We start from the raw sequence: 16,950 nt of genomic DNA, 5'->3' as shown, positions 1-16,950 counted from the left end.
GGGAGATGGAAGCAGAAGGTGGAGCTCGGATGAGGAGTCTACATGACCGGCTGGAAAGACTCTGGAACACACTGCCAGGGAAACTGGGGGAGATTGACTGAGTGAGTGAGCCGCCTCAGCATAAGACTGATAAACCACTTGCTCATCATAGAGATGTGGGGACCTCCAGGCTTCCTAGAGAGACCAGGGAGTGGCTTCAGGAGCCAGTCTGACAACTCTTGCTCCAGAGCAGCCCAGCAGGGGATCAGAGGCTCTCTCGTCTTGCAGCTACGAGCCACGCTGTCTTCTGCCTCTGTGAGTGGACCCGGGTCACCCTCGGGGTCCCTATTCTGGGATGGCAGGGCGCTGCTAAACGCACTTAGGCCAGGCTTGTGACAGGAGCCGGCTGAGGGTGAAAGAAGGTGAAGGTGACAGTCTGAGGGGAACAAGTGGGATCTGAGAGTGACAAAGTAGTGGTTGATGGTGATAGCTGGTGTTTGAGGGTGTCGAATGACAGCTGAGGGTGACCGATAGTTGCTGAAGGTGGCAAAGGGCTCTTGTGACAAGTGGCATCTCTGGGATATGGTTGTGACTAGCACCTCCTAGAAGTCAGGACATCGTCTTCTCTGTTTCCTCTGTTCCCACCACGGGCTCAGCTGAGCCATCTAGAATGTCACCAAGTTCTGAGACACCAGTTCTCCTTTTTCCCTTTGGCTTTTTGATGTAATTTTACAGGGAGCACAAGGCCCCCTGCAGAGCCTCCCACAGGCACCTCACTAGAATCAATTCAAAGCTTTCTTTATCATCACTTGGGAAGGGACAACAACCCTGTCTTCACGACAAATGATTTGGATTTTTCTGGTCACACCGGCAAACTGAGGTTCCAAACAGAATGAATTCTATTATTATGATTTTTAATTATATGCATCTTGGGTGTGTGTTAGACCAGGTGTGTTATTCATACTAAGGAGGAGCCAGTGAGATGATAGAGTGAGAAGGGCTTGTCCCGACAGCAATATTAGGCCCTATACACTGAGCTTACCTTTGATCAGGGGTTAAGAGTCACTCAGACCTTTTTCAAGCTCTGGCCCAGCTCAGCCTGCATGACCTGTGAACAAGGTATCAGATCTGTTTTCCTCAGCTCTGAGAACTGGATAAGTCTAGATTGCTACCTCAGAATTGTCCGTAAGCATCGCTGGTATACATCTGAAACCCCTTGCCAGTAACGAACAAGTGTAGCCATGCTTACTGCGATTTGCGCTGTAGGCAGGAGGACGCGTGGTGAGAAAGTTATTCAGGGTCACTCAAGTAGTTGACGGTAGACCTAGGTCCAGGACCCAAATTTCATGATTCCCGGGACAAGAACTTTAATGCTCTGTCACCCACCCCACTGCCTCGGGAGAGTAGGTAGAGCAGCACCTCCTTCACTCTCCTGAGCTATTGCAGCATGTCCTGGTTGTGAAATCAGGTATGATCCAGACCAGTGTGTACTTCATATCCATTGCTACGGGTCAGAGACTGGCTAGCCCTGTGGGGCTGCTGTGATTGGGACATGAGCGATGAAGTCAGATGTCCCTTGTCCTCACTGGATACACTGTATCTTCTCACTGCTTAGGAGGACTTGGAGTTGATCATTCTGTCTCTGAACCTCAGTCTATTCATCTGCAAAACGGGACCCACCAGTTAGCACTGTCTCTTTAGGGCAGTGATGTGCGCACAATGACGTAATTTATAAACAAGTTGTAGCCCAGTGCCTGGCACATTAAGGGCTTCTGCAGTGGCAGGAGACACCGCTAGGTGGTAGGGTGGAGTGGCAGGCATGCTTACTTCAAGACGGAAGGAGGCACGAGAGTGGCGGAGAAGACAGGTGCCATTTGAAATACAAATACAAGGGATAAAAAACAACACTCCCCTTCATTCCTTTTTGGCAGGGGAGGGCAGCACCGTAAGAATTGCCAGTGCCTTCTGTGTAACAGATATCTAGGCAAATGGAGTGTGAGTGAGTGACCTGCCCCACGTGAGGTGATGACAGGCCCCCTATTGCCCAGAATGAACCTGTGGTGGTGATCCCCCTGCCTCGACCTCCCCAAGGTGCTGGGATGACAGGTAGATTTTTTTTTCCCCTGTATGAAAGCAGGGATTTCTTTGTTTGTTCTTTTTTGTTGTTGTTGTTCTTTGTTTTGTTTAACAGGCTGGCTTTGGATTCTCTAGCCTGAGTCTTCGGCCTCTACCTCTGAAGAGCTGGGATTACAGGCTAGATCTCCAGTCCAGTTGCTGTTCTTAGTTGGGTTGTTTGTTTGTTCGTTTTGTTTTGTTTTGTGTTGTTTTGTTTTGTTTTGTTTTGTTTTGTTTAGCATGCAAGGCACCTTAGCTCAGAGGTAGAGTACTTGCCTAGCATACAAGGCCCTGGGTTCCCTCGTCACACTACAAAAGGCCATATCTAGCATGAGGACATCTTAAACTCTTTCTGCTTTACATGCTGTTGGCCAAATGCTCAGTGCATCCATGTCTGCACTGGGCTGTGATGCCAGGGGAGAAGCGGCATCGTGGCTTTGAACCACGGAGCTGGGAGAACAGTTTGCACAGTCTACGGTTTTTATTACCAGTCCTTAGATTTAATTAGGTCTTTTGTAAATCTAAAACACTCCCGGTCATATTTCATCACTTTCTACCTCTAACTCCCCTGTGAGGCATCAACTGTGACCCTGGTGTTGCCTTAGCATTATCAAGAGGTCAGACAGACTTGAAACTTCTTTCTTTCTTTCTCCTGTTTGTAATTAAGATTCCTTTTCCTTAATCATGTGCTTAACTTTAACCTGTTTCTGAGAAAACGACAGCTCAGGTCAGATGCTGCCTCCCGGATCCCAACAGAGAAGCAATTACTCAGTAAGGCTACATTTTGGAAGAGCCTCCAAGCAGTTGCAATAATAGATAGAGTGTGACCCCAGGAGGCGTCAGATGGAGACTAAGTAACAAAACAGAAGTCCTAAGTGTCTGGAAACGGGAGGAAGGAGAGATACTATACACTCATTCGCCTCCCTATCTCACAAGAGGGTTTCCTGGGTGGAGGGGGTCCTATATGGACTGTTTTTGCTAAGATTCTCTGTCTCTCATGGTCCTTTTTTTTTCCCCCCACAAGGTTTCCTAATTTATAGGTTGCTTGTCTTTATCCTCCTTGGCACTGAGCTCTGTGGGAACCACCTTGCTCAACCTCTGAGGTGCAGCAGAGATTGACACAGGACAGACACTGCTTCCTGGGGCATGCCCCCACCTCTCTCTCTCTGTGTCTCCGTGTGTGTGTGTGTGTGTGTGTGTGTGTGTGTGTGTGTTATGCACACCCATTTTTTGATGTGCTCAAGAATGTGCATATAGAAACCACATCTACTATCCACTACTCTCCACCCTCTTTTTTGAGACAAAATTCTTACTGAATTTGGGGTTCCCTGTCTCTTGGCCCTGTTACTGGGCTTTACCGACACATTCAGCCATGCCTGACCTTTCTGTGGCTGCTGGAGATCTGAACTCAGAGCTCAGATCTTGAAGAACAAAGGTCTTCCTCTCAGCCTTTTTTATTTTTTAATGTGCTTGTTGTTCTTATGGGTGAGGTCACTCCCCAGAGCCCCCTTTGTGGCTCCTGACCTCACAAGTCTTTCTAGGCTTTTTTTTGGGGGGGGGAGCTTTGTTTTCATTGTGGTTTGGTTTGCTACATTATGGGTTTTTTTAATCTTTCTCTTTTGGCCCTCCATAGGTTAGTTGGGCAGGTTCTTGCCTCATCTCTCTCTGAACTAGCTGGAGGGTAATGAGGGGTAACTTCAATGGCCTGCCAAGTTTCTGTGTTCACTTGTGACTAGACATTCCTGACCCCTGGCCTTCTACCTGAACTGGAATGTGTGGCTTTTAAAAGCAAGAAACAATTCCAAGTAGTTCTGTCACAAGTTCTTAATTAGACGCTCAGAGGCCTCACCCATGCTTGGGGTCCCTTACAGTGATAGTCTGTGGGGATATTTAAAACAGTTTGAACTCTGTTATCTGGCATCTTGTTATTCATGGTGTCTGTGTATGTGTGTGTGTGTGTGCGTCTCCCACACACATCTGCCTGCCTGTCACTGGGTGTCATTCTTCAGGTGTCATTCACATTGTTTTTTAAGGCCAGGTCCTTACCAGGATCTGGAGCTCACCGGTTAGGCTAGGCTGGCTGACAAGAGAGTACCATAACTGCTTCTCTCCACTCCCTAGCCCTGACACCATAAGTGCCAGGCTTTTTTTTTAACATGAGATCTAGGCCTTTGTGCTTGCAAGGCCAGCGCTTTACCAACCAAGCACCTCCCCAGTCCCCCTAGTCTCGGCTTTTCTTACAAGGTGGGCAGTTTCCAGCATCCTTCCGTCAAAGCCATCATCTTCCTCCAGCTTTTCCTATATGCTACCCACTGTGGCCTCTAAGTCTGTCCTTCTCCTCCCCTTGGTCCTAGCTGGGCATGCCGGCCCTTAGCCCTCACCAGCATCCCTCCAATGTAGCCCCTCATCACCTCCTGCCTGGACTCTGTTCTGAGCCTCCCCCTTCCCTAATAGAAGCCCACTCTTTATCAGAAAGCTTGGATTCCCTGCGGTAAACCAACAAGTGTCCTATTATCTACTGAATGGAGTTCAGAAGAGGACTCAAGGCTGTCCCTGTGCCAAGTCCAACTAGCCTCCATTTCTCTGCTCTGTAGAATGAGTTCTCTCTCTCTCTCTCTCTCTCTCTCTCTCTCTTTGGTCATATTCTTTATAGAAAGTAGTCCTGGGGCCTTAAGGTGAATCTGCAGGAGAGTAAACAGATGAGGAGGGATACCAAAGCAAGACGCCTGCACCTATCCCCACTACTACCCCACCCCCATCAAATGCCCTGAGCACTCTCCCTGGAAGCACTTGAAAGATGCCTAAGGGTGGAAGGCATGATTTACTACAGAAAGGAATTTTTCTCTCTGTTCTTAAGTATGGAGTTAATAAAACAGTCTCAAACAAAGCACACTGCACCTGCCAGAAGTTCTACAGGGTTCTATCTTGGGATAGAACATAGGAGGAAACCCTTCTCTCAACCAGTTTTAAAGTAATTTTTTCCAGAGGTCCCAATCTGTTTCCAATATCAACGCTAATGCCTTATATTCAAAAAGGGCTTTGTGGTTTTGAGAGCAACCCTTCCTTCCTTCCTTCCTTCCTTCCTTCCTTCCTTCCTTCCTCCCTTCCTTCCTTCTTTCCTTCCTTCCTTCCTTCCTTCCTTCCTCCCTTCCTTCCTTCTTTCCTTCCTTTCTTCCTTCCTTCCTCTCTTTCTTTCTTTCTTTCTTTCTTTCTTTCTTTCTTTCTTTCTTTCTTTCCTTCTTTCACCTCCACCTTAACTTTGTCAGGTAGGCAAGGAAGCCATACCTATGTTTATATTACATAGGAAGGAATTAGAAGCCAAGAAGTAAGGGGTGTGGCTAAAGCAGAGCTGTGACTGGAGCGGTGTATCTCCAAAGTGTCTCCTGCACTAGCACATACGGTTGTTTGGGTTTTTCAGTGCTGGCCATGCAACCAGAGATTCACACATGCTGGGTACATGCGGTACCACTGAGCGGCAAGCCAGCCACCTTTTTCCTCTTGTTCACTCATTACGAAGATGAAGCATGTTTATACATGGTCATAATGTTTTGGCATCCTCTTTCAGGTCCAGTTGTCCCTTCGCTGTCCAGTATGGACTCCCCAAGGCTCCCAGAGGAAACCGTCCTCATTACAGGAGGAGGCGGATATTTTGGCTTCCGGTCAGTTCATCTACGAAATACCCTCATGGAATTATTCTACTGGATAGTTTTCTATTTTGTGGGCTTTTACATGTTTGTATAGTGCTAAAACAAAAGTGAATTCTGGTGTCCTCTGCTCCGACTTGAAAATTGAAAAAACAAAAACAAAAACACAGATTTATTCTGCTTCGAGAAAAAAAAATTTTTTTTAAACCTGTAAATTGGGGCATGGTGATTATTCACGTCACTAAAGATAATTTTCTAAAACACAGCTCTATTCTTTTCTTTTCTCATCACTGTGACCATATATATACCTAACAAGAATCAATTTAAGGAAGGAAAGTACAGCAAGACTCTTAGCTTAAAGGGCTGCAGTCCCTCGCGAGGGGGAGGGGGGGGGACAAGGCAGCAGGAATCTAAGACTGTGAGACAGCAGCTGCTCACACTGCCCGACCCGGAAATCAGAAAGCCAAAAACCAACAGGAAACTGGATCTGTCCATCAAACCTCAAGGCCCACCTACCTGTCTGGAGGCTCACTTCCCCCAACTTCCAAAACAGCGCCACCAGCCGGGGACCAAGGGCTCAGTGGGCTGAGTCCCAGGGGACCGGTTCACATTTAAACCACAGTAGGCGTTCTGTCGCAAAGATGTTGCGACTCACGTTGTTGAGAGGATTCCTGTCTTTTCAAAATACAAATAAGACCTGAAAGAGTGGGTACGTAAAGTAAGTGAGTCAGGATGAGTTAGCATGATTTGCGTGAGCCCGTATGTTACTGACAAGTTATTTCGTACCCTTGCCCTTGACACAGCTAGAGGGTAACCTCTGACCTTTCTCACCTCAGCCTCGCCTGTGCTCTGAACAGGGAAGGAGCCCATGTGATCCTGCTTGACATCAGCCCACCTGCCCAGAACCTTCCAGAGGGAATCACATTCATCCGCGGAGACATCCGCTGCCCCGCCGACGTGGAGACAGCCTTCCGCGGCGCTGACGTTGCGTGCGTGTTCCACGTCGCCTCTTACGGTATGTCTGGGAGGGAGCAACTGAACAAAACCCTGATTGAAGCGGTCAACGTCGGCGGCACAGACAACGTCCTCCGGGCCTGCCTGGAGAGAGGCGTGCCCAGGTTAGTGTACACCAGCACCTTCAACGTCGTCTTTGGAGGTCAAGTCATCAGAAACGGGGATGAGTCTCTGCCTTACCTGCCTCTTCACCTGCATCCGGATCACTACTCGCGGACCAAATCCATCGCAGAGAAGAAGGTTCTGGAAGCCAATGGCTTGCCCTTCAAGCAAGGCAATGGTGTCCTCAGAACCTGCGCACTGAGGCCAGCTGGCATCTATGGGGCCGGGGAGCAAAGGCACTTTCCCAGGATAGTGAGTTACATTGAGAGGGGCCTGTTCAGGTTTGTGTACGGGGACCCCGAGAGCCTGGTTGAGTTTGTCCATGTGGATAACTTAGCCAAAGCTCACATTCTGGCCTCCGAGGCTCTGAAAGCTGAGAAGGGCCACATTGCCTCCGGACAGCCCTACTTCATTTCGGATGGTAGACCTGTGAATAACTTTGAGTTCCTCCGGCCGCTGGTTGAGGGCCTAGGCTACAAATTCCCATCCATCCGCCTGCCACTCGCCCTCATCTACTGCTTTGCTTTCCTTGTAGAGATGACCCACTCCATCATGAGTAGGCTCTACAACTTCCAGCCCTTCCTCACCCGCACCGAGGTGTATAAAACTGGCGTCACACATTACTTCAGCTTAGAGAAGGCCAAGAAAGAGCTAGGCTACACGCCTCAGTCATTTGACCTACAAGAGGTGGTAGAGTGGTTTAAAGCCCACGGTCATGGCAGAAGGTCTGGAGGTCAGGACTCCAGGTTCATTCTGTGGGATGCAATTCTGGTCCTACTCTTGGCGCTATCTCTTCTTACCTGGCTCCCTCCTTCCAAAGCTCTATGCATGTGAAGAGAAAGCTACATGTGGGAACTGAGCCTGCTTCCTGGGATGCTTTTCAAGAACGCAGGTTTTTTTTTTTAAAGATGTGTCACATTCTCTGGTATCACTCCTACTACCTAACAGTGAGTCTTTAAACCCCGTGGCCAGGGATGGGCTACCTCCTTATGAGTTGTTGGTCAGGGAGGCTCCTGAGGCCTTAAAAACAGTACTGGCTATTGTCAGTGCTCTTATTTGCCCACCAGAACTAGATAGTAAGATCCCCGATTTCAAAAAATGTCATACACTTCAACTGCAGCACAAAAAGATATCAAGCTGGAACTGAACCGGAAGGTCCTCCATGCCTGCTAGGTTTTACAGTGCCGGCAGGTTCTGGGCAGGCTGATGGAGGAGAAGAGACTTCCTCAGCTGTGGACCCTGTAGACCTCACTACCAGTGCTAGGCCAGGTGTGCCCTCTGATACAATAGTGGTATATCTGTTAGGGGAATACCAACCACTTCCTGATTGAGATCTGCTCCATAGGACTGAGTTTAGCTCACAGATGGAGAGGTCACAGGTCAAGTGTGGCCTACTACTGTTACTTTGCTGGAAAGAAAAAAAAAATGTGTCCATAAATCTGCTTTCTAAATATCCATGCTTATACTCATAGACTAGTGCTACTTTCGGCTGTGATCAGAGAAGCTTCTCTCTGCAGTGGGCAGCAGTTTTACCTCAGAGATTCATAACCAGTCAAAGCGCCAAGAATAAGTGAGTGTTGAATTCTCATTCATAGACAGGACATTTATATAGCCCCTTCCAAGGTTCATGGGACTTTGTAGTAAAAGGGGTGGAAAAAATGCAAAAGCTGGAGGAAAGGTCAGAGTGTTGGGGAGTGTGTGTTCTGAGTGACATGCCCACTGTCCTCATGGACTAACAGCAGCTGTGATTACCTATCCTAGATGGCATATGACGGGACTTATCACCATTCAGCCATGGGAGGAAGAGGAGCTCAGGATACCCACCCCTCCCCAAGGAGCTGTAGGCAATTGGTGGTTTCCGAGGAGAGACACTTTCTCAAGTGATATTGTCATGGCTAGGTTGTCCCCATGCTCCTGTAAGCAATCTTAATGAAACTCTTTGGAACACACACACATGCACACGCACACACGGTTTAGAAAAGAAAGAGGTAAGAGATCAGTGGGAGTTGGGACAAAAGAGGTATGAGGTTAATATGATCAAACTACATTACACACGTCTGAGAATGTCATATATTTAATCTCACATATTTAATATGTGCTAATAAAAAAAGAAAAAAGAATGGATTCTTGGATTGAATATTCATTACTTTTCTGTGTCCCAACTGAGCCTGCTTGGAAACAAGAAGACACAAAGGTGAGTTTGAAGTGTGGTCTCTGGGTCCTTGAACCCTGGCTGGATGCAGCAGAAAGTCACTCTGAAGCCAGGGAAGGGTGTCAGGGGGGTTAGAAGTTCTAGCTTGGATGTCTCAGAAGCCAAAAATGAACCCGTGTTTACATCATACACTGCGTGTGCATAAAGCAGTGGAATTCAGACTGAGATGGAGTGGTCCAAACAGAGGCTTGGGTCGTATCCCTAGCAGACAGGGGAGGATAGCCACTCCAGGAAGGAGCTAGCTGTGCATAGCATAGGTTTTAGGAGCCTCAAAACCCTCTGCCCTTTGTGGTTCAAGGGCATCCCACCTGTATGACCATGGGTCATATTTGTGTTGAGGCAGGGAGATTGGCAGCCTACTGCATAGGAGCCTTCTGAAGATTAAATTAGACAACGTTTACAGCACACACACGCGCGCCACCATTGTTACCAGTGTCATCACCGTACATTCCTTCTGAAGGCTCTTTTCCTGGGAGTACTCTTTTTAGGGGGCCTACTGTTGCTGAACTTTCTGGAATGTCTCTGAGTGTCCCCAGGAGCCCGCAGCAGGGTGTGCTGTGTCTGTAACATTCCAGCACACGGTAATACACTGACATTCAGGGCAAAGCTCAGAGCTCGTGATCGGGAGCAGTGCTCAAACTTTCTGTGCTTTTACGTCTGAATCCCCGCTACGACTCTACTGCAGTGCCGCTTGCTGTGGAGAGTGGGCTCTCAAGGCAGCTCCCAATGGCGAACAGAGGTCTCATCTGCAGGAAGACAGTGGTCAAGAACGGTTGGACACCACAGTGGACGGTGCACATTTATTCTGGGAGCATCTGAGAATCTGACAGTTGCACAGACCCTGTTGAATGGAGCCTGGATACTTGGGTGAATGCCCTGAACTTGATGCCACAAGACCCACTTCATCAATGTCCCTTTGTCCTTACCAAGCACCTTACCTGCAGCCTCTGAAGAGCTTAGTGGTCTACGTCTGAGAAATGGGACTGACCACGCTGGCCCTGTTTGTGAAGTAGTCTGTCTTGCAGTGTTGAGAACATAAAGGAAGGAGCGTTGGGAATGCTCTTACCATAGGAATCCCCATAAATAGGAGGAGGACGCCATTGCTCTTAGGACAGTATTTTTGCAGTCTATCTCTGGGAAAGGTGACTCTGCTCTCTTAGACTTTTAGACTAAGAGTGCCACAGGATGTCCATGTGAGAGGGTCACTGACACAGGTCATTGGGTGCCACCACGGGCTCCTCAGAATGTGTTCTAAATGACATTGTGTCTAGAGCTTCCTGAGTGGCTCATCGGAAGGTCTCACTTCCATGCCTCAGGAGCATCTCTATGTGACTACTGAACACTGTCATGATATAGCTCCTGGTGTCCTCCAAAACAGGTAATCTAGGAGGGTAAAGTGCGTCTTTTGTATCACATACGGACACCCCACAGTACAAGTAGCAGAGGCTAGTCCTAGTCCACGCAGGAAAAAAGTTGATTGGGGGTCTTGGGAACCATCGTGAAGGCTGGGCTCAGGCCCCTCCACATCACCGATGTTCCAGTAACAGAAACCTGTGTTTGCAGCTCCCTTTCTTGACCAGCTTCCTTCCTGATCCAGATTCCTCTTCGTGCTTCATGTTTTTTGTTCATGTAATTATTTTGAACACCCCATTGTTTCTCATTAGTCTTATTGCTCTTCATTCCATTAGACAAAAGCGTCACCCACAGACCCCTTTGAGATGAATCTTCTTACCGGAATGTCTGCCCAAATCACAGAAGGACCATGCCCTGAAGTTCCTGCAAAGCCTGTTGTCTGAAACCCCACCACCACCTGAGGTCTAAGGTCTTAGAAGATTTCACAACCATAAACTCAGTCACACACGACCATTTCCAACAAGAGTGTTCCTGAACTGGTTAGCTTTAGTCAGTGGAAGAAGAGGTCACACAAGGTCATGACCACCAGAGGGCAGAGGGTGTCAGAAGCCAGGATTAGCCTACCCTGTAGTAGGTGGGTTGTCACCTGAGTTTTCTCCCTCCCTGCAGGAGTAAAATGGGCCGAGTAGGCAGTGATTGGCACTCGCCTCGAATACAGGCTGAAGGCTGACCATGTTTTTGAGTGTGTGTTCAGGTGTGCTTGCGTGTGGAGTCAGAAGTTAACCCCACGTGTCATTCATCAGACACCGCCCACCTTGTTTTTCCAGACAGGGTCTCTTTCTTACAAGCCTACGATTCACCAGGCAGGCTAGACTGACTGGCACCCCTTCCTTTGAAAAAGGGAACTTTAATGACAAAAGCCATTTCCGTGGGTCTGATCACTACGAGCAGGCCTGACCAATCAGAACACTTCTGTCCTCCTGATTGTGGTCACTGGACAAGGAGAGCCACTCAGCATCCTCCTTTCAACCTTCCTCTCAGCACCTGATGCCCAGGCCTCCCTGCCCTGCCCAGGTTGCTGCATTGGAAGGGCAAGTGTTTATGCTACCAAGGTTCTCCCTCCCAGGACAGACCTGAGCTGTAAATCCAGGCTCCTGGGTCTCCTTGAAGTTCAACAAAGAAATGGGGGAAGCGAAGAGCCTTGCTCACATTGCTATGGGCCTGTGACCCCCCCCTGACTTCAGCAAATCCATCCGAAATCACCTAGGCCATGAGTGTCAGTGTGTCTGCTTGGGACTTTTTAAGTCGGGTTTCCTCCGACACTGGGAAAAGTTCTGTCTTAGGCTCTTCACGGTTCCAAGCGCCTGGGCCCAGGTGAGCACGCCTGTGCTCTGCGTTGCTCCTATTTGCCTCTGTGTCTTCTTCCTGACAAAGGAGTCCTCTTTAGATAACATCTGTGGGACTGCCCACCCACCTGAGGTTTTCTTCCTGAATTTGTTATGACCTAGCTTATGAGCATGTTTGAGTTGTGTTGTGCAACTCACATGGACTTGGCCAATCAAACAGGCTAGCTCTCTCCTTCTATTTAAAAAAATGGACAAAACATCTTCCCCATGACACAGACACCGAATCAGGGCAGGAACCAGGCCTGTTCTGTGTACTGGAGATACAGATACAGATACAGATACTGTGTACTGTACATACAGAGCCTTTGTATGACATGAGCAGTAAACTCTACTGGACTGGTGGATGCACTGACAGGCAGCCGGTCTCTGCCCCAGGATAACCACTAATTCCCTCATGACCCTTGCCTTTAAACCTGTGACTCTTCACTCTACCCAGTGAAGACACTCAAGGGCAAGTCAGAAATGCAGGCTCTGCGGGTGCCTACAAAATGGCAGAGGAATGAGAAGAAAGGAACTGATCCTTTCATGGTGAGAACCTGAAAAGGGTGTGTGTGTGTGTGTGTGTGTGTGTGTGGACAAGACAGAGGACAACTTTGAGTGTCCTTCCTTGGGTGCCATCTGCGTCTTCATTGAGGGACAGGGTCTCTCACGGACTGGACCTCCTAACGGGCTACGCTGGCTGCCCGTCAGGTGTCTCCCTGTCTCAGAGCACAGACATGCACACCACCATGCCTGACATCTCACAGAGGTGCTAGGAATCAAACTCACAGCCGCACACTTTCAAGGCAAGCTTCACAACAGAGCAGTCTCCTCAGCCCCTCCTGGTCTTTTATGTTGTTGTTGTTTTATCTTCCACAAATGGTTCCATACAGCAAATATGTGTACCCTTGCAAGATGCTGAGTGAGGTACTCAAACATGCTTGTAACCTCCCTTTCCACTGATTGGCTCAGCGGGTCCCCAGTACCCCTTAGCTGAGTATATCAGAGGTCAGAAGGGACTCATAAAATAACCTAGGCTCTCTGTGACCTCCTGCACTTCCTTTCTGCATGGCCAGATTGTTCTGTAGCCTGTTTTCTCTCTGGCCATCCTGGAAAGCCCTCCCTTCAGCCAGAAGGATTCTTCTGCAAGCCCATCTGCTTGATCCCGGTTGTCTGGTCTTCCTGCGCTACAGCCAATAGATGCCCAGGAATAGTAGCCAATGCAAACCAATGTACAAACTACTGTTGTTTGTTTGTTTTTCAGGCTTTTTGTTTCATTTTGGCATTTTTTTTTTGCCTTGTTTTGATTTTGTTTTTGTCTTTTTGTTTTCATTTTTCAGAGAATGAGAAGTTGGGAGGATAGGGAGGTATGGAAGATTAGAGAAGAGTTGGGAAGAGGAAACTATGATAAAAATATACCACATGAAAATTTTTTAAATAAAAGAAATTTTAAAAATTGAAGAAATGGGCTCCGCCAGCTCACAGCATCTCCAAGCTTTGCGGATCTGACACTGCCCCAGTCTGTGTTTTAGAAACCCTGGACACCAGGACATATACTTTGTCACTAAAACACGTAACTGTGACTGAAGCCAAACCTAACTCATTACAAAATTACACATGGAAAAGCAACCTAACAAGAGATTTCGCTGTAGAAGTTTACAGTGTTTATCATTCAGGGAGCTGGTGGGAGCAAGCAAGTAATTAAAAAATTCATTCCAATGTCTAGAATTTTAATCCTGGCAAACAGTCTGAATATCCTTGTCTCTAGTCTTCCAGTGGAGCCTCACATTAGAAAGCTTTCATTATAATACACGTGTGTGTTGTTGTTGTGTCTATTTTGTGCTCCTAGCAGCTCCTATTTCATGTCTGAGATAGACAGTGGGTCTTTTTGAAATATTCACCAGCTTGTACAGGCAGTTACTGTGTTTCTAGGGTAATTACAACCCCCCCCCCACACACACACTGTATTTTGCTCAAAATGTTCAACATGAGGAAAATGACAGATGTCAACCCATCACCCTGTCACTAAAGTGCTCAGCTTCACGTTCTCAATAGGTAATTGCTCCTGTTTGTTGTGAGCTTACACTGTGTGACGCTCCCTATATTTTTGGGCTCATTAGGTTTTCTAAGTACCATAACAACTAGGTACATTTTTACCACCTGTTTACATGGAAGAAGCGCCAGGCTTGAGGAGGCAGTGTATTTTGTCCAACTGCACCCAGATAAGTGGCCAAAGCTTAGATTTGAACCAGGCCTGCTTACATCTCAGAAACCCAAATTCTCATTCTTATTCTTTCTGTCTCTCTGTCTGTCTCTGTCAGTGTGTCTCTCTGTGTCTCTGTCACTATGTCTCTGTATCTCCCCCCTCGATTCTTTCTTAGTGGGGTCTTATGTAGGCCTGGTGGCTGGCCTCTAATCTACTACGTGGCCAAGGATAACCCTTGAACTCCTGATCCTCTTGCCTCCGTCTCTTAGGTGTGGGGATGGCACATCCATTGCCTTCCCTGCAACCCTGAACTACTCTGAAGGTGGGACACAGATGTGAGAAAACCTTGATAGAATAGAAATGCATCATCCAGCTGGTATAACTTTCCCTCTCAACACTGAGATGCTCTGTCACTGGTGCTCTGCAGAAGTGTGACCGTCCCCCACGCCCAGCTCCAGGAATGCCTGAGGCTTTCCTTCTAAGAATGCTTTGGTAGTGGAGGTGGGGCATTTGCTAGCGTGTCTGAGGGCCTTTCTAGGACCTACCTCTTCTGTGTGTGTTCATGTATGTACATATGGAAGCCACAGGACAACCTGGAGTGTCTTTCCTCAGGCACCATCTACCTTGTTGGGTTTTTTTCTTTTCTTTTATTTTTTATTTCAGTTTATTTACTTTACATCTCAAGGGAGACCCCTCCCTCCTCTCCTCCCAGTATTCCTTCTCTTCCTTTCCCCTTCCCCTCTCCCCTTTCCCCCAGAAAAAAGAGAGGCCCTCTCCCCTCCCTGTATTAACCCTCCCCAGAATGTCAAGTCATATCACGACTGAGCATACCCTCATTCGCTGAGGCCAGGCAAGGCAGCACTGGCATGGGGAAGTGGTCCAAAAGCAGACAATAGAGTTCATGCTAGAAACACCCCCTCCTCCCCTCACCAGGCACCCCATATGGAGACCAAGCTGCCTATCAGCCACAAATTGCAGGGGCCCTAGGTTCAGACTGTGCATGCTCCTTAGTTGATGTCTCAGTCTCTGTAAGCCCCGACGGGACTGGGTTAGTTGTCTCCATTGGTCTTCTTGTGAGGTTCCTGTCTCCTCCAGGTCCTTCCATCTTTCCCCCAACGTTTCCACAGGACCCCAGAGCTCCACCCCATGCTTGGCTGCAAGTCTCAGCACCTTGATCTGCTGCTTGCTGGGGCCTCCCAGACAACAGTCAAGTCAGGCTCCTGTCTGCAAGCAAAGCAGAGCATCATTAATAGTGTCAGGGGCTGGCTCTCTACCATTGGGTGGGTTTCGGGTTGGGCCACTCATTGGTTAGACATTCCCTAAATCTGTGTTTCCTCATTATCCCTGTACTTCTTGCAGGCAGGGTACTTTTGGATCCAAGGTTTTGCCAGTGGGTTGTTGCTCCCCTCCTTCCATGAGTCCTGCCTGGCTAGAAGGTGATCACTTCAGTCTTCATAGTACCCTTTCCCCTTTAGGAATCTCAGCTAGAGTCACACCTACGTCCTCCCAGGAGCCTACTGTGTCACAGGTAGGCTTGACAGAAAGATGTCCAGCTTGACAGAGAGATGTCCCCCCTCAGTTTCCCTTCTTGTGCCCAGCCGTCTTGCCCCCCACCCTTGTTCTCCCACATGTGATCTCCACCTTTGTTTCCCTCCATATTCATTCTCCTGCCCAGTTCCCTCTCTTCATCCACTGCTGCTGTCTGTTCTGATTCCCTGCTAAGTGACATTCTGGCACACCTTAGAGGTGAAACAGTAAGGAGGCTGATCAGCGAGCAAGCCCCAGGGATCCTCTTGTCTTCGTCAGCTCCCCATAACCGGGCTTAGAGGCATTTGCTACCACTCCTGTTGGTTTTGATTCGGTCTGTGTAGGTGCTGAGCATGGAGCCCATGCCCTCATATTTGCGCTGCAAGGACTTTACCGACTGAGCAATCTCCACAGCTCCTAGGATCTGTCTACCTCTTACTTTCAGTGTCTTTTGACAGTTACGCCCCTCATCTGTAAAGTGGAGAGTAATACATTCCTGCTGTCTCCCGGGGAGACTTTTATGGGCTAAATGACAAGCAGGCCTTCTAGACCCTGCTCATGGGTCCTTAATTAAGAATGGCTCCTCCGAGAGCAGCAGAGGGGTTTGCATGAGGGAGCTGGCAGGATTCGGAAAGGCTTCAAGGCATATTAGTCGGTTCTGAGACAGTCAAGACAGATGCACAGCGCACAGTTAGTGGGCTGAACGAGGAGAGCTGAGGGCACAGGTATGACAGAAGTGCCTCATCAACTCTCTGAGGTAAGACATTGCTAGCTCATTTGTTCTGGCTTTGCCTGTCTCCATCCAATGCTGCTTCAAGCTCTGAACTAAAAGTGAGAACTTTTTTGAAGTTGGAAAGACCAAGCTAGAGGACAAAGGGTAACCGAGATTTTTCTGCCACAAGTTCTAAAAGCTAGAGAAACCCCTTTTGTTTCTTTTCTACTATGAAACTGCACAGTGCTCAGAAGTCAACCCCAATGACGCATTGACCCTGACCTTGTTCTATGTATTCAGAACGCTTTTCTTTAAAATGTTTAACATTGGCACACTAATTACTGGTATTCTGGGGTGTACTAGTTGTTACATGCTACTGTGTTTAATGAGCACATGGCAGCCATTGGCACGGTGATTATTTCTTTGTTTCAGCCACAGAATCCTCTCTTGGCTGTTTGGAAGTGTGCAGTTGAATGCTGCTGACCGTTGCTACCCTGTCCTGCTCAGCTCCTCCCAACCATGCCCCCAAGCACATTAGCTACCCTCTGTGTGCCACCATCCCCACCACCCACCCACCCCGGTGCCCTTTCCACCCTCTAGTAATCACTATTCCAATGTTCCCATCTCTCATCTGCATCTTAGCTTCTGCATGAGTGAGGAGATGCAGACACAGTTCGAGGTCTGACGCCTTCAGTGAACAC

General features: G+C 48.2%; 1 protein-coding gene across 2 annotated transcripts; it reads left to right on the top strand.

The window, feature by feature from the left end:
* The first annotated feature begins 222 nt into the window (after window positions 1-222).
* Sdr42e1 (short chain dehydrogenase/reductase family 42E, member 1) lies at window positions 223-8,974 on the top strand. Of its 2 annotated transcripts, none has more exons than XM_055621197.1 (3): window positions 223-294; window positions 5,660-5,753; window positions 6,596-8,974. In XM_055621197.1, exons 2-3 carry the CDS (start codon window positions 5,686-5,688, stop codon window positions 7,686-7,688), a joined length of 1,161 nt encoding a protein of 386 aa, XP_055477172.1. In that variant the 5' UTR covers window positions 223-294; window positions 5,660-5,685; the 3' UTR covers window positions 7,689-8,974. The 2 variants fall into 2 exon arrangements, with proteins under 2 accessions (XP_055477172.1, XP_055477171.1); XM_055621196.1 differs by having other exon boundaries at window positions 6,575-8,974.
* Window positions 8,975-16,950: the final 7,976 nt, after the last annotated feature.

This window comes from Psammomys obesus, unplaced genomic scaffold (genome assembly GCF_907164565.1).
Source record: "Psammomys obesus unplaced genomic scaffold, mPsaObe1.curated_primary_1811, whole genome shotgun sequence".
Classification (NCBI taxonomy): Eukaryota; Metazoa; Chordata; class Mammalia; order Rodentia; family Muridae; genus Psammomys; species Psammomys obesus.
Note: the sequence above shows the minus strand (reverse complement) of the source record. Positions and strands in the feature narration are given on the sequence as shown.